This window comes from Linepithema humile, chromosome 1 (assembly GCF_040581485.1).
Source record: "Linepithema humile isolate Giens D197 chromosome 1, Lhum_UNIL_v1.0, whole genome shotgun sequence".
Taxonomy (NCBI): Eukaryota; Metazoa; Arthropoda; class Insecta; order Hymenoptera; family Formicidae; genus Linepithema; species Linepithema humile.
The window spans coordinates 6,718,718-6,737,053 of record NC_090128.1 but is presented as its reverse complement, the minus strand read 5'-3'; the positions used below and the strand labels follow the sequence as shown (position 1 = coordinate 6,737,053).

At 38.8% G+C, this 18,336-nt stretch overlaps 1 protein-coding gene across 3 annotated transcripts in view; it reads left to right on the top strand.

Moving 5' to 3' along the window:
• klar (klarsicht) overlaps positions 1 to 18,336 on the top strand; it is a 40,976-nt gene that overhangs the window by 15,952 nt on the left and 6,688 nt on the right. For all 3 annotated transcript variants that reach the window (XM_067361120.1, XM_067361121.1, XM_012379860.2), the window contains 11 exons: positions 51 to 597; positions 841 to 1,247; positions 1,373 to 1,493; positions 1,640 to 2,098; positions 2,176 to 2,346; positions 3,057 to 3,188; positions 3,963 to 4,068; positions 8,124 to 8,305; positions 11,934 to 12,097; positions 13,734 to 13,935; positions 17,719 to 18,089. In XM_067361120.1, the coding sequence (XP_067217221.1) occupies positions 51 to 597; positions 841 to 1,247; positions 1,373 to 1,493; positions 1,640 to 2,098; positions 2,176 to 2,346; positions 3,057 to 3,188; positions 3,963 to 4,068; positions 8,124 to 8,305; positions 11,934 to 12,097; positions 13,734 to 13,935; positions 17,719 to 18,089 (2,862 nt within the window). The remainder of the gene's footprint in view (positions 1 to 50; positions 598 to 840; positions 1,248 to 1,372; positions 1,494 to 1,639; positions 2,099 to 2,175; positions 2,347 to 3,056; positions 3,189 to 3,962; positions 4,069 to 8,123; positions 8,306 to 11,933; positions 12,098 to 13,733; positions 13,936 to 17,718; positions 18,090 to 18,336) is intronic.

The following is an 18,336-nucleotide window of genomic DNA, read 5'->3' as shown; positions in this document are numbered from 1 at the left end:
TATCGAGCACGAAGGTATCAATTGATATCGAATTGTTTTCTGATCTTTAGGTCCGACAGAAAATCAAAGAACTGCGCTACCTTCTATTTTAAGCATCTGGACACTGATTCGGAGGCGGACTGTAGTCAACCAGTCCAGGAATCGACCAATGTAGTGGACGATTCCTCCGAGGAAGAGTGGACTTACACTTCCACCCGTCGAAATAACTCGCTCGTCGTTTCGGAGCAGCGAAAGACGAACGTTGTGGTGCGTCTGGACTTCAACGAAAGTCCGCGCGTCGATCTGACCGAAAAAATGCATTTTGCGCAGAAAATGAATGCGGGCGCTGAGAAAGAAACGCCTGCGAGACGTGTGTACGATTGTGCCTTGGAAAAGGATAGCGATGATGAGAAAAAGAATGATAAATCAAGTATTCAGAGATTAATTAAAGAAGTTGAAAACTTAATTGGTGAGGAGAGACACGCGGCTGCCTCGCGGAATTTCCCGCAATTAGTATTCGAGGAGAAGAACATAACGAATAATCACCGAGCGAAATATGCGCGTGTAAAGGAATGGTTAAAGTTGAATGCGTCGAGGAGTCACGAAGGCAGATCACAGGTAAGCTAAGTTAGATCGATAGATTTGTAGGAAACTTGAATGAGCAAAGTTTTCTCTTGGAAGGAACCACACATATGTTTGTGTGTATTATTAACATAGAAATTCTGTAATATATATATGATAGATTTATATCTCACTAGTGTTTTATGCATAAAATTCTTGTTTTTGATAAAAAAAAGACATAACATCAGATAATAAAAAACGTACTGTACAATAATGTATTTCGATGCATGTATATTTCAGCCATTAGACAGCTGCGACGCCAGCGGTGAATACACGACGGAAGATTCGGATGGCGAAAGACAATCGATATCGTCGGATGATTTACAGAGCAGTGTCGCGACTTACCGTCGATTCGAAGGCGCTCCTGGATCTATGTCGCAATCCCTTTCACAAGAGATACTTGATAATGTTCAGAAAACGCCTGTTAACGAGGCACCCCTCGATGAAAGTACACCGAAGGTCGTAATGCGCTCTAAACAAAAAGCGAAAGGGTCCAGACCGTGGAGCGTTTCTTGTATCTCACAAATCGGAGATAATCCTAATTTAGCTCAAATGAATGATCCCATTTTACCGTTCTCTATATCTGAGACTGCGCTTCATCAATTGGTCACAACTCCGCCCACTAAATCCGTATCCTTGGATGCTGCGTAAGTATATTATCTTTTAACGATCTTTGTTTTTCTATTTTGATCAAATTTCACCTCATTAATAATTTGTTATTTGGACTTGTAGTAAAATAGATTTTATTATTGAGAATATTTATATTTTGCAGAGGATCACGGAAATCGTTTAATTCCACATCCACTTTGTTAGAGGAATCCCTTATATCTCCCGATGATCGCGTAGCTAGAAATATTCGCAGGAAGAAAAATAGATTGCGTAAAAAGACTTTGGTAAGGAAAATATTAGATTGCAGTGTAAAACATCTGTTAATATTCAGATTGCTAGATTATGTTTCTTGAATATTATTTTTGCTTTGTATTTCAAGTTATTTTGTAGATGAAATTAAAATTTAATAATATGCGATTCATCTATTTAGGGTCGTAAAAGTGATTCTAGTTCAGAAAGTGCACATGCCAATCATCATTCAGCTGGAAGCGACGGCAGCTCGAATCAGCAACGCTCGTCTCGTAAAATGAATCTAAATCGCACAATGCATACAATTACGAAAGAAAACTGTTATAGTCGCTCGACGACTCTCGTTAAATCCGGGTCTTTCTCAGGCTGTACCGTCCATCAACAATTACACGTAGAAAGGACGCTTGTTAATAATACTACACCGTTCAAACTACTTTGCTGTAAGTCGCTGGCTTCCACATCGGAAACTGAAGGCGAGGATCGCAATTACGCTCAAGGACCTTACACTTACGATAATAGTGCGTTGAATACCACGCTGAATAAAGAATTAAGTAATCAGCAATTAAATATAGATAGTGACGTAGAAATGAACAGTCTTGGTAACAATTCGTTATCCGAACAGGCTTGGGATAATTACCAGGTAATTTTAATTTGCATTTTTAATAATAACCTTTAAAGCAATTTTCTCTTTATATTGATTGGTTTGTTAATTCGCAGGAGAAATATATGAGTGAGGCTTACAGCGAGCCGTTAGATGTAGATACGGCTCGAAGATTGTTGGATTTTGGAGATGACTATCGCAATTTCCTCGATAGTCAGTCGGAATGCGCATCTAGTATAAGCGCAATTCCCGCTAGTTCACCACTGCCTAAGATTCGTACATATCATGTAGGTTCCTTAGCATTATTCTGTTTTGACCAGGTGTCCATGTTTTTTTTATAAAAGAGAATCGTGTTAATGATTTTTATGTATCCACAATTTCTATTATTGTGCCATCAAATGTGTCATTCAATTCTATAATGTTTATTGAAGGAGCATACATAAGCATTCATAAAGCATTACTATTTTAGATTATAGTCGTGATAAATAAACTTTTCAAGCAATATAGAGTGTTTTATTTTTTATGAATAAATGTAGACTGCATGATATTAGTTGCACGCAAGTTTTGAGATAATGTCTTAATGGAGTCTTAATTTACAATATAAAGTATAACTACTAGACATTATAATTTTGTTAAAATAAATATGGTAGATAATTCATCAGCTATAGCAAAGCCTCTTTTAACAATTATATGATTACAGACTAAATGTTTCAACGAATATATGTTCACTATATTATAAAATATAGATCATATAAATCTTAGATCATCACATATATCTTAGAATGTATAAAGACAAGACATCATATAAATCTTAGTAAATGTATAATGGCAAGTAAATAACTAAATTTTAAGCTTTACAGCTTAAACATAAAAACAGTTTTAACATATTCATGTTTGATTTGTGTATTTTATCTTTGTAATTTGCTTTTGATTTTTAAAGAGACACTCGGATACATAATATTTTCAATGCTATTCATGCAAGCTAATTGTGTTTTAGGAAACTTACACTACAGAGGATAGTGATAGTGACGAAGAAGGCTTGCGAAAAATTGCGGAAAATTCGCAATCGCAATTTATAGTTACTGAAAATACTTTTGTAAGAAGCAGTGGCTCGGTTCCTGAAGAACTCGTACGTATTTTTATATTAATATTTGTACACTGCTGTTATGAATCTGTAATCCTACATAGATGCTTATGGAGCACGCTTTTAGTTTTATCTGTTAATCGTTTAATTCGTCGTTATTTTACTCGATAAGTAGCAATTACTTAAGCACTTTGCGTAAATACTGTATGCATCTATGAACGTCTAAAATATAATTTGTTTAATTAATATCTGCTGCATTATAATCCTTTCTTTTTTTGCGCTATTAATAATATAACATATTGTTGGATGAGATTTGCAAATTATTTTTTTTACAATAAATTTTCATTAATTACATAAAACTTAAGGATATAAGAAACCTAATTTTTATTATGAATAAATAAAATTTTTCGTGTATTTATTTCAATTTATTAATTTGTACATTAAGATTTGCAACATTATCTCTTTTTTCTCTATTTCTTTCTCTATCTAATTTAGATTATAACAATTAGCTTTTTAAAATCATGCTTGTTAACGTACATTTCTTTATTTCTTTAATAGCTTTGTTTGATTATAAAGATTTTGTATATGTATAGTATCATAAAATCAAGTACTAATCTTACAATATTTTTGAGTTGATTATTATTGTTATCTGATTGTAAGAAAAAGTCTTTGTCTATTTTTGTCTATTTTTTCTTAACATTAACATTATAATTCAGATAATAAAATATAATTTTGCTAATAAAGGCTTACTTATGTTTGATTTATATCATGATAATATAAAGATGCTAGTTAATTGATTCACCTTTCTATTTATAATAGGCTGAAATGGAGTCTGCGTGTAAAGAAAACTTAGGATGTTTGCAGACCGTATTGGAATCGCAGAATGGATACTTGCGAAGTGAAAAATATTTGAGACAAGTTCGCGGTGAGTACGAACAATTGATTAACTTTCTATTATTCTTCTTTATAATTACCGTTTTTATCTCGTTTATTCTTCTGTGCCTATTTTTTAATAGTAGTGAAAACTAATTCTTCTGAAAGCAATACTTTTATATTACTGTATACTAATGTATGCACGTAGAGTATTAACTTTCCTATAAAGACATGAAATGTCTTTGATTGCATTATTTTGTCGTGTCTACTTTTATTTTGTATTATCAATACAGTCGTGATTATTTTTTTGAACTGATAGATAGTTAAAATAGATAAAATAGAAATAGAAAATATTTGAGTGCACGCTTTAATTGCACATAAAAATTTCTTATTTTTGTCATATCAATTTTATTTTATAAATTTGCTGAAAAGAAAGTAACTGTGTTTTTCTAAACGGCTGTGTCAAAATTAGCCGTAATCCACTTTGTCATTGCGAAATTGTCGCCCTAATTTAACTAGTTCAACACACGTTTGTGTCCACTGTAAAATATCACGCACTTAGAAAGGTTCAATTTTAATCGAATTAATAGAATTTATTTCTGTACAGATATTTTTTTAACATTTATGTTATTTATGTTGAATAAATATATTCATGTTTTGCTTTTTATAATGCACAATTTGCTTATTAATATGCATTATAAAATTGCATCTAATATTTGCTGTATTATTTTAACTTCTTACGATTTTTACAATGATCGTAACTATTATTTAATAAGTATGGTGTTTGTAACTAATAAAAATTATATAATATTGTACACATGTGCCATATCTTTTGTACATATGTACCTGTGATATTCATAAACCTGACTAATACAAAATGTACATATCAATATAATATATAATATTGATTAAAATAGGCAAAATAACGTAATCACACACGCTTCTGTATCATTTAGATTGTTGTTAGAAATGACGACGCAATTTACTTTCTAATCGATGAAAAGTTCAAATAGGCGCATCTAAGCGTAAGAGAAAGTAGAAAATGATAATATCTACGCTTCTAATGATCACATTGCATTGTAAATGATTTTGCAATATTTTTTTATCTTACAGACATCATTATTATGAGCAACATTCATTAATTTTAAAGCACTCTTTCGACTATTTATCACTCTACACTTACAAACTAGTATATTAAGCGTTAAGTTAAATTAAACAAAAAATTCTAATTCTAAATTTAGCTATATTTCTTTAGCCGCATGTAGGTGTTTAGATATGCGTAGGTGGATACTGCGAATCGTATCCGAAAGTCGCGCCTTATATGAACTATGCTCTATCATCAGAGTGTAGAAACCAGTGGTAGAGTGCCTACACTGTTACCAGATTGGCGCGAGAAGTGCGATTCGTTCGCATCGCCGCAAGTTGCGGCGTCACGTGACACAGCTCGCACCCGCGAATGCGATTTCGTCGCAGTATTTCAGTGCGCTCGAATGTTAACGGACGTTTCGTTTACCGTATCGCGTCGCTTTTGATCCAAGTGTCGTTAGTTGATCCAACGATTCCTTAAAAAAGATACGTTGCGGATAGTCGACGCCTGCACCTGTTATTTTGAGTTTTCTGATGCTCGCGCAAAGGGAGAAGATCGCCTCGAGCGGTTCGCGTACGTATGCTTTCGTCATGATTAGTTCATTCTTATTACTGCTACATTGTTAGAGCTATATATATGTTGTATTAGTCGGGAGAAGAATGTTTATTCCCGGGTGATTGAAGTAGTTAAAGTTTTCTTTTGAAGATATACATATATATACGAACGACTCGAATGCAAATATGATACAAAGGACAGAAACCACGCACATGCCGCCAACGCGATTATGTGATGAAACAAGATTGAAATTGATTAAAATATTAAATGCTATACAATTGAAAGATTAAAAACGCGAGTTTTTTTTCTTTGCAACTTTGCAAAACTTAATTACACTCTACCGCTAGAGTGTAGAAACCGGTGTTGGGCGCATTGGCGCGAGAAGTACGCTTCGTTGATTCGCTCGCTTTTTCATATCGCCGCTGTATTCATGTCAGTATAATGCTCACGTTCATTTTGTAACAGTGTTTCGATGCATTTGGATGCATTTGAGTGTTATCGAACATTTGTTTATCGCATTCCGACGTGTTTTATTCATCCGTTATCACGACTTCGTCAATCGATATAATCATCTCTTACTTTAAGTTTTCCGTTCTAACAACGCGATTCGCTCTGATGCTCGCGCAAAGAGAGATTACCCCAAACAATTTGCGTATGTATGCTTTTGTTATGATTATTTCATTATTCTTGCTGCCACACGGTTGAAGCTATATATTTTGTATTGTAAAGAATATTTATTCTTAGATAACCGCGAAATAGTTGGTTTTTTTAAATATGTTTGCGAAGAACGATTTATATATTCACAATTTTTTTGGACAAAAAAAATCAGTTGCTACATTTACGTGTAAGAAAGAAACAATAATTGCAATTGTATCATAATTTTTATTTTATGATCGACGAAAATTTATTTTATGATTATTTAGTTAATTATATTGTTCAAGGATTTTATTATATCAAATTATTGGCAATATTAAATACTGAATATTGCGGGAATGATGCTGAAATTGCAATGTACAAATGTTAAAACATATGGTACTCACACACATATACACATATAGGTACCGGTCCGTTACCTGCCAAATCTATCAATCATTCTCTTCTTCTCAATATCTGTTTAAAATGCTACAACTGTGCGATGCCGTTTGACGATCACGCTCGTAATGTCGCTCTACTTTTCAGAACAACAAAACAAAATAAAATCGCGATTAGTTTCGGGAAAGTTATTATCTTACCGCAGCGCAAGACATTTTCAAATGCGGGGCATTTACAAGCGCAAGGTTGCGGGTAAAAATATCCATCATGCATCATGCATTCTACATTAAGTTATATCAATAGACACCTCACTGCTATTAGATTACGCATTCAGTAATTTGTTTACGTATTCAGTTTTAGGCCTATATACATATATACGTAGGCATATATTTCCGCGTGTATTTTCATAAAAGATGCCTCGGGCGTTGTGTTTAAAAATACAGGGACGAATTACATTCAATAGCAATTTACGCTCTGGCGATCATATGCGACGAAGCATACGATCTCACTGTACATTCCACAGTGTTCATGTACGTATCATGTATGCACCTCATATCGGCTTCACTAACACGTGCTATTACGTTTACACTGTGCAGTACACGATCCATCGCTTCCTGTAGGTCAATGTAAAACCAGATACTTTCTACGCGTCGAATATTTTCTATAATATTCCGTACATTTTTTTTTTTGAACGATTAGTTATTTTATATTATTTGAGTTATATATTGACTGCGTCGGACTTTTGGTCAGGAAAAAGTTGCCGCTATAAAAGAAAGTGGCGGACAGGAAGGAGGTCGCGGAAGCCGTACGGTACAGATATAAGCCTCTTGACCTTTAAGATTTTGTGAGCACCGTTGTTTTACATAACCGGTTAATATGAGAATCATGAATTATCGCAAAGAAACCGTTGTTACGAATAACAGTATTTCTATTCAGGATCTTCAAAGCGCGGAAACCACAAAACATATAGGAAAGTAATTGCCGGTCTTTTCCTTTCACGTGCTTTTAGAAACTCGCTAAAAAAAAAAGGAAACGGTTGATCGCATGAGTGCGCGCGTTGAATATCAGGAATAACATATGTTAAATTATTGGGGTGTATAATAATATGATGAAATAAAAAATTTAACATCTGCTGAATGAATTACAACATTGTAAACTAACAAAGTATTTAATAGGAACTGCATTTATAAAATATTATATATATTATAGTTTTTAAAATTTCTTGAGAGGAAATTAATTGAATTTTAATGAACATTTTGTAAATAATATAATCATTGAAAATTTCATTGAAAATACTTTTAACTATCAGAATTTCTATTTGAATATTTTATTAGATACGCATTCTAAAGGAGTTCATTAAATAACGCAATGTTATATTATTAATTTTTATTATGTTAATCGCGTTAAACTAATGTGTTGTGTATTTTGTTTAGGTATGATAGAGAAATGGGAAACTTTGGCATCCCGAGTGGAGCAAGCGCAAATGGCCAGCGCTCTTCATCGCGAGCTGGCTGCCATGCGAATGGAATTCAAAACGATGCACGATCAATTTTTCGATTACGAAATTATCCTGGAACAGCCGCACGTGCTCGATGATCGCATCAATAGGATCACTGTAAATTGCATTTAGTATTATTTTATATTTTACTTTAGAGTCACGTAAGCGTGTTAATTTGGAAGTTGGTTTTGAGAAAGATAATTTGAAATTTAATCAAGTTAATTGAATTTTGTGTTACATATCAAGTATATACTTACGACTTGCATTTAGTTAATATATAATTAATTTTTATTGCAATTTCGAAATATTCAATACATATTTGTGATGATATAGTAAATAATTATCAGTAGTAAGCAAATTGCACGCATACGTAATTATGCAAGCACTGTCGGTAAAGATACCGATAGCGTATCGCTGGTGTACCAGTAGGACTGTATCTTCCTCTGATATATAAGATAAATTTTCTGTTGCGACTCGATACTGATATTGCAGAAATCTTATGAACTTCTCTATTTTACTCTTCATTGGAACAACAAAATTTTCTTTCTTTAACAAATTTAATCTGTAATGTTTATTTTAGTGATGTGAATACTTTATTATTTTAAACGCATCAAAAATATTTTCTCAACATTAATTTAGTGAAAAATATCTCATCAAACATGTTCAACAAGATGATTCTAGATATATTAACAATCATTGGGCTACATGCTTTGCAATTTTTGATATCTAAAAATAATAATCAAAAATATTTGCGTTTTAAAAGCTTGAAAAAAGGTTCGATTTTTGCATATACATTTTATTTTGAAGTATCGCGGTTCTCAGTGAATTTCTGCAGGTTCTTCGGAAATCGAATCGCAATGAGAAAGTGCGTTGGAGATGTCTCTGATACAGCGGGTAAGACAGAAAAGTCAGTAGCTCGGGTAGAAAGCTCAAGTAGTCGCGGACGGGGAGGAGGAGGAGGAGGGACAAAATGAAAGCGGGCGAAGGAGGTGGGATCGCCGGGGGATGAGGGTGGTAGAGATGGAAAGATAGAGAAAGAGAGCGGGAAGGAGGGAGAGAGCGCGCGCACAGTCAGGAAGCAAGTAGAGAGGCAGAGGTAGTGGCGTAAAAGCGTAGTCGTGTCGCACGTACGCTCGTCTGACGGCGACGTGCCCGGCATCGCAATTCGCGCGGAGAGCGAACGCCGACGAACCTAGCCAACCCCCTCTGCAGAGTCCCACCCCCGAGAGTCATCCCCCGATCCTCCCGGCAGATCCCAGCCCTACCGTAGAACCTCCGTGGTAGCTCCCCCGCCGCGCGCCCCCGCAATATCCTCCGCACTCTCTCCCCAGCCTCATTGCGAAGACCAAACACATGCTCCCTATCTATCATCAAGATGTATTAGCGTCCAACATTTGCCGGGTGAACTCGTCGCTCTGCTGCATTATGCACGAGACGTGTAGCCCGCGCCGATCCGCGCCGGTCCGAAGCTGCGGACGGAAGAGCCGCGCTCTTGTTTTACATGTTTCGTTTACATCTTACACTCGCCGCCGTCAAAGTCTCCGATAAGACGTGGTCTTTCGATGCGGTCGTAAGATCCGCGACATTCGGAATTATAGCCTTCCAGCGGGAATTTGTAGTCCAGCGGCTGAGCGGCGAAAAGTCAGGTTTCCGCGGAATATATTAAATATCGGGCAGTTCACTTGCTACTCGGTCGAAAATGCGCGAATATAGCGATTGCAGCGGGTACGTACGTGCTTACGCGAGGAGGAAACCGTCAACAAGCTGATTACGTATCGAGGATGATTGTCCAGCGCGACGCACGTGGTGAGTTCGCGATTGGAATGCAGGCCGCATGTCGAAAAGCGCAACGGCACGAGCAAATGCAGACTGACGCGCGTGAGAGACAGAATTGAACGTTTCGTTATGTATTATGCATCGCTAAGCAGAACACAATTGGGTCTACGCGTTCATTCCGTGGCACGTATTCGCGCGTGGGCCGTATGTACGACGCGATTCGATGAAGCGCGTCACCTGCTGATTATATTATTGCGAAAATCGGACAAACATACCGATACAGCTCGCGCAGCGAGCCCGCGACATTAATTTTGTACAATAACTTCGCGGCACCTGTTGTAAAATCGTAGGAACGAATAATTGATCAAATTAATATTGCGTGAGAGCGCTAGAAAATTTCATATGTTTATCGCGAAATCAGACTACAAATTTAAACATTTTCGAAAAGTCCAATATATTTTTTCTCTCGTCGCAGCAGCAAAGCCACCCTCGCAACGCTCTCGGCTCCATTGCCGAAAGAATCGTGCGGAACCTGCGGGGTTCGTCGCGGGGACCGTGGCACAATTAAAATACCGACAACGGATCTCCGTTCCACTTAGTATCGCGGAATTACGAGACGTAAAAAGCTAATTCTCTACTTTTACGGGGGATACGTGTCCGGGTGGCGGGCGGCCTCATAGACATGCAGGTCCCGAACGCGTAGCGACCGCTCTCTGTATACCGAATTCGAATCAATTGATTGGCTGTTGATTGGAAATTGAATTAGATCGGAATGTGCGTGTCTGCGCGAGGGCACAGCAAGGGTAGTCGGGGAACGAACGGCTGGCTGCCGCTGGTTATGCGTCGTTGATGCTGATGGTGGTGGCGGTGGTAGCGTAGAGAAGCATAGCAGGGTGGTTACGAAAAGAGGGGAGCGGTCGCTTCTGTCTTTGCTATGCGCTCGGAATATCAATGACAACCACTTTTCGCCGGACACCGGAGCAAATCCTCGCCGCCGCACTTCGCAAAACCGTCCGCGCTGGGGCCGCTCTCCTTTTCATCGTGCGATTTGTCCCGACTGACGGCACAAACAAAGGGCCGCGTAACTGCAGCGGCTTGGAAATAGCGGTTGATTAAAATTTTTCCACTTTCGAGAAACGACAATATATTGATAGGGAGCGTTTGTCGATATACACTGCTCCATCAAATCGCTGTTCTAAAAATAGCATTTATCACCGGCGGCATAGCTAAATATAAGGGTTGTGGGAACGCATAGTGCACGATGCAGTAACCACGTCACGTTGTCACATCCCCGTCGTCCTACCGCGAGACACGCTCCCGACGAGGATCGCATAAATAAACCCGGGTTTACGACGGCGACATAGGGCGTAAGAGAACGAAAACGAGAGCCCGTTCCTCTTCTTCCCATTCCATTTCTCTCGCTCATCGCGTGACGAGCAGGAGACCTCAGGGAAGCTCGTAAAGCTCGTCCTTGCGGTCATCTCGCGCGTCTTATGTCCTTTGCCTCCTCTTCCGTCCTTTAAAAGTAATTTCCTTCTCCTTCACCTACCGACATTTGCTATCCGTTGCGCTACGTCTCTCATCGATTTTTCTCTCGTCGATCAACATAAAACGCTGACTCAACGATTGATGTCGATAACTGATAGATTTGGAAATTTTTCGGAAAATATTTCTTGTCGATCAAAATATTTGTCAAAATCTATTTCTCTCGACGTAGCGATAAAATTCGCAAATGGTAAAGTAGGTAGAGTGCAATGTTATACGTAAAAAAGTTATCCAATGTTTTGGTGGAAATGCGATAAAACTTACTTATTGTTAGTGTCCTTAACCGGATTCTTGGTCTGCGGCCACTTTATACATCACATTCACCCTCGATCGACCCCTTGCGCGTTTGCCCTTGCACCGCGGGTAATTTGTTTGAGTTAGGCGAGCAAGCCAGCTACTAAAAATGCATATTTTATGTTCGCAGGCCGAGCTGGCTGTTCTTAAGGACCGCAAACCGGCGATGCTCGCGCTCAACGTCTCCGCGCATCGACTGATTACCGATCTCGGTGCCTCCGCGCCGTTGATTTGCACAGCCCTCAAGGATGGCGTGGCGGACCTTTACAGGATATGGGACGAGACGTTCCAAAAGTGAGTAATCAATTGTATTTATTTCTCAAACTTTTAACAATCTAAAAGAAATTATTATTATACCGTTTTGTTCTTTCATTTTCGGCGTATATTTCCGGAAAGAAAATTATTAGATTTATAATTGAACGCTTCTCAAGTGATTTTGTATTACAAAATACATTTTAACTAAAATTTTCCATTTTTTATTATTTAATTATTTATATAATCATGAATGTAAGTTAGAAAAATGCCTCTATGAATGTTAGTTAATAATGCAATGTAAATTTGGAGAAAGTCGCGTTGTATTAACGCGAGAAACGTTTAATAGTTTTCTTAATTAATTTGGAGAATATCTTGACTACGAGATTCAACGGTACATCTCGTATAGAATAGTTGGTATCATCGACTGGCCGTTTGCCGGTCGACGTGTGACGTTAAGCAAATATTTTGAGAGGTAATGAAGCCACCAAAGCAAACAGCGGAAACCGAGAGCGGCATAGGTACCGCCAGTAAGGGCTCTTCTCGTTGGGATTTTGACCCGTGTCGCGGGATTACTAGCTTTAACGGAGATTGCGTTTAATCACGGACCTTTTCCAAGTGACAGCTCCAACATAAAAGCGATCAATAAAGATTCGAAAGGGTTAATGCAATATTTCCACAATTTTTTCAATTGATCTTTATACAAAATATAAAATACGAGACTTCACTTTTTTACAATTTTAATTTTCAGAAAAAAAAAACTTTTATTATATATTTATCAGTGGCTTTTGTAATGATTGAGGTATTTAAAAACTTGTATACTATTCTTTTGCGACATACTTAGCTTCGGATGAGCGGCAAATAGTTAGCACAATCATTACAATCCCCTTTTAATTTCCATATGAGCACTCGATTCCCCTCTTTGATAGGGGCTCAGACCATTCAAAGGGGTTTACCACTGACCCATTGGGGTTTGCAGAGGTCAATCCTATCCCTTCGTTTCATACGAAGGAACACCTCTATTCTTAGCGGAACATGATGACACAAAGAATCCTTATCGAACTCTTCTGACCGCGCACTTTTCTACTCGCGTAATTAATCGATTATTTATTGGTGAAAGATGCCCCCAAAATTTGTGTCAACGTAGTAAAATGTTTTTTTAATACAAGTATTAACTTTACGTTTTTCCGACGGATACGCCAATGCGGAAAAGGAACGCAACCAGTTTTTCTAGATTCATTCGTATGTTCGCTGGGGACGTTCAGATTGACCTGGAATAAAGTGTTTTTATTTGCCGATAGTGCCTGAGGGAGGGACTACTAATAATTTGACGTCTTAACGTTTGCACAACGGCTTTACCCTCTTTCCGTTTTTTATTGTATTGACTCGCGTGATTTTTCTGCTCAAATTTGCCTCGCGTTCTTTATATTCACCCTTTCGAGCAATAATGAATAATTTATACGAAACAAATAAAATAAAGAATTCTTCACCAATTTAATTCAACGCGACATACCACGTATAGGTAGTTTGTATATCGCGTTATTAACTAATTGGCATTGATTTTGTACTCCATCCATAGCGATGGAAAATTTGGAAATTATAATTGCGCAATTATTATGTAGTTTTTAAAATAAGATACGCAACGCGATACTTATTACAAACGTGCTTTTCTTTCCAGAGGTAATCAGCAGCTGTGCGCTTTGCAAGCTGTGCAGCAGTTCGGTACACGTTTGGCCGAACTCCAGTCCGCTCTGCAGAGGGACAAAGATACCTTGGCGGTCCTGGACGTGGCCCTGCAAGCGGGCGCCACTTCGGAGGTCGCCTCTTCCGTTCGTCACGTCGCCCGGCTTCTGTCCGAAAGACAAGACATCAATTGTCAGGTACTGTTCCTTTGATTAGATTGAACTTTTCTTCGATTAGTAATAATGGCAAATATTGCACGCAGTGGTAATAATGCGTCGTACTATTATTACGACGTGCTAAATTTTAATTTATACTCTGCCGTTTTCTCGAGAACTGAACAAACTGTACGAAATCTTTGCGAAATCGTTTGTCAGATATCCCCGTCGTATTCTTGATTTTCAATCGGTTAGATAGCTGTTAGCAATTATTCAACGCCGGTGGATGGGGTAACGGTTCCCAGAGGTATCGCTTGTGTGCATAAAACCATTTCCCCACATAGATTGGGAGAGTCGCGGGTCTCGGGGATGTAACTTACCTCAAGGAAAGCGAGATTATAATGCGGATTGTATCCCGTATTTCCGATACGTCACGCTAAATCGGCTTGCAAATTGCGTTTCTCAGATTGCGCACTGCAGATTTACCAGAAATATCGTATCGACCTTTTCGATTGTCATATCGTTATTAAACAGTGGAATCAGAGATTGTGCTCGGTCGTACCATTCAATTTATTATTTTGTTCATGTTTTTTATAAGATATTAGTTATATAAGATTGACAAAATGTTTTATTGTTTGGGGACAACTAAATATCGCATAAGAATCGTTAAAAGAGTGACGCATTTGAGAATTACATACATGATATGTAAGAGTTGTATATACGTACGTTACATATGGCGCACGTCAGGAGATAAATCTTCGACTAGTCTGAACACGCGGAGGTTACGCGGAGGAGAAGTAGGGGCCAGGTCGGAGGGTACGTTTGACAGATGATACTTGTCGATATCGCGTCTCCGTTAAACGCCATCACATCCCCCTATTTCCACCATATCCGTCTTTAATTTGCATATAAAGTAAATCTCTTGGCAAGCTCGTTTTACGTCAGGTTCTTTGCTTTATGGACGCACGGAAAGTAGTTGAAGGTGCAGCGAGTGGTAAGTTCGCGACCGCGATTTCCGATCGGCCCGCTCGTTTAACTTGTCGGGAAGACGTATTGCGCAGATTTTTGGCGTAATAAAAGCTAGCCTGCTTGTGTAGTACGACACATGCATATTCCGAAATTTGGAATTAAGTGCATCACGCTGTTAGAATTATGACGATTAATTTGTCGTAAGATGACGATTGGTCGAATAGTAAATAGAATTTTTCAGGCGAATAATGTTAATTTATGTTATCTTGTTTTTGTTTTAATTTATTTTCAGAAATTAGAAACTCTGATTTTACTAATTTTTATCTTACTGTTTTGGAACTTGTTATAAATCATTAGTGAAAATTACATTGGAAAGTAACATTTTTAAAAATGTTTTCAATAAATGACTTATATATTATACGTCTTTATCTTGGCATCAAAGGGATGTTACCGACGAAAATATTTATATGTCAAAAATATTTTTGAGAGCTCGCGCCTGATCGTTCTCAATGCTGCGTATCGGTTGTAGGTGCTCCGTAAAAATTTTCCAATTGTCCCCGTGCTCATTTCACCTGTCAAGAAGACGTATGACTCGCGACACAATACTCTCTCTCCGGTAATAGGAGCCTTTCCTTTCGTCTCGTTTCTTCTCCTTTCCATGTGTATCGCGTCTATATTTTAACGTATTCAAATTCCTGTCAAGGTGGTATAATCCGAAAAGTTCTTAGTCTTGCCGATCTACAGCACTCGAGGGAATAATTTCATGCACTTGACATTACGCTTTTTCTTTTCTCTTTCTATCTTCCTCTGCCTCCATCTTTCCCTCGCGACAGTCCTCTCGGCTTTACCCTCACACCCCCCCTCCTCCAGTTCAGAGAACCTCTATTTCAGAGAGCTGAAGAAGAGGGAAGGCTACGATAAAGCACTCGACATTACAGCCTTTTTTTTCTTTGTAATATTGCAATGCTTTATTTCTTCGTGCTTCGAGACGATGGCGACAGTAAATTAGAAAATTATGAAGATATTTCGTAATGCTTTAAAAGCTTGGGATATATATTTTCGTACACCATATATTTAATTTGTACAAATCGTACAATTTTTCATATCGTCTCAACAGAGGCGAAAGCGCGTTACGAGTCTGAATTGACAGGCGCGGTCGTTGTTTTCGAACTGCAAAAAAAATCCATAAGTTTTGATAGGTAGTAAATAAAATATTAGCCGATGTATGCGAGCTGGCTGGTTGTATAGGAAGCGGAGGAGATAAGTTTCGGCGCTGGGATACAGCGAGTCCGAGTTGCTATCGAGGGTGTTGGCCATCTCAGAGCCAGCGGCTCCCTAGGGAACTCCGATCGTTAATCGCCCGAACGATTCCCTTTCGCGTCACGTACGGGAATGGCCCGTGGAATCAGCGTAAAAATACAAATTTAATATCAACGGTGGGTAGAGAGCAAGGCTGTCTGGTCCGCTTGTAGCCCATGTCGCCTCGAAAATTCTGTTTTGTTACGTGACCAACGGGCAACTTTATCAATCGCGCATTTAATCCCGTTAACAATATAGAATAAATATTATTTTAAGAAACACCGTATGTTGAATGAGATTCATCTAGCATTTGTACTATTTAAATTATATCGCCTCACGATGAAGCGGCACCAATTTTAGACGACTCGCCCCTCCTAGTTGTTCAAAATTGATGTAACTTTACGCGGGAAGGTGCTTTAAGGCCAGTGTACATGTAAAAATTATTTTCTGAACTACCTTTTCCGCCATTTTCGCCTCCCTTGCGCTCGAATCGGATTTTGCGTTGGCGGATAAGTCAGTCGATTTTTTTATCTCACCTTTCTTGCGGGTACGCGCGATACGAGATATTTTATGTCGTGTTGCGCTATATATACTCCGTTACATTATATACACGCCTTGCGAATGTAACCGGAAATAAGAACTTCCTCACAGTTTTCTTTCGCGCGATTGGTCCTTCGGACCGACGTGGATTCCGTCTCGACTCACTTCGTACCTACTATCCGTTATGTGAGAGCGAGAGAGAGTATACCGACTTATATATAGGCTAGGTTGAAGGTTGCTACTTGGTATGCGGATCGCGCTTTTCATTACCGGAGGCTCGTTCCCTCCGTCTCCACCGTTGCAAACAGCCTAAACCTACCCTTTCTTCCACGCAGCCACCCTTCCTCTCTCGGCTGTCTGTCTACTACTCGACCACTACTACTGGCATTCTCGCCAGTATTCGCGCCGTGCTGTCGCGCTCCTATAGCGCAAACGTATCTGATCCGAGACGCAGGTATATTTCTTTTGCGAAAATATATTGATTTACTCCTTATGCATTTATACGTGACTTGCGTTGACAAAGCTTTCGAGAGATCGCGCGAATACCCCTTTCGAATCATTTTGAAAATCGTATCGCGCATCTCGCGAAACACTCGTTGCAGAATCGTATGGCGATCAATTTGGCCCGAATATCCCGGCCTTATTTTCGCCTTTTCACCTTACACCCTCGTCTTTTTGATTTCCCCCTTCCGCGTACTCTATATAATCGTCTTATACGCTTTTCGATGCCCTCCGGTGATGCGCAAGAGTAGATTATACAATATTCGATATTGTGCCCTCACGAGTATTCCCGCACTTATCAGGATCTCGCGATCCGTCGCACGTCGTGTCGTTTTACCGCAGTATTCTCCCTGAGATTTTTTCTTCTGCTGAGCTCTTTTGATCAATAACTAAATATTGCGACAACTTGCAAATTGCTCTTAACGTGCACGATTAATTTATGATGAAAGAACTAACAATTCTCTTGTGTGTTGAACAACACTCGCTAACCATCGGCTCATAATTTTCATGTTCCAGAACGAGGCAGTGCTGAACGACGCGACAACGGAAGAAATACACTGTGTAAAATTTGCCAATGTGTCCGCAAGCAATCTTACGCAGGAAGGTGGTTCCCTTTCCGACAGCGGGATCTCCGATAGCGGAAGCGAGCAGGAGTTGAGCGAGCGGGAGCACAGATTAGCCGCTCTTCGCCGATTGACGCGCAGCTTAGAGACTCAACTGGCGCCGGGGAGCAAGGCTCTGACCGAGCTCTGGAAGAGGATCGAGGATGCCGAGAGCGAGCTGCGCGATTTGCAAAAGCAGTGCAGGGAGCTCATCGTGCGCACGGCGGCGAGCGTGGATGCACGTGCGACCAAGCGGACGGCCAGTCAGGTTCATTATCCTGCGGAGTGAGTAAAATTGTCGACTTTTTGTTACGAAGATTCCAAATTTCGCGCCGTTTTTATTTGAACGTATAAAAATGAAAACGTAAACGACTCGAAGCTAATTGAATCCGGCGCGATAATAATCGAACCAGTTAAGTAAGCGAACGCTTGCGAAATTTATTCATTTAAAAATAAGAGTTAAAAAACCATCCTCTTCACTGACATTTCATTTGCATAACGCCGAAATGGCAAGTAAAGAATGAAGTCAACT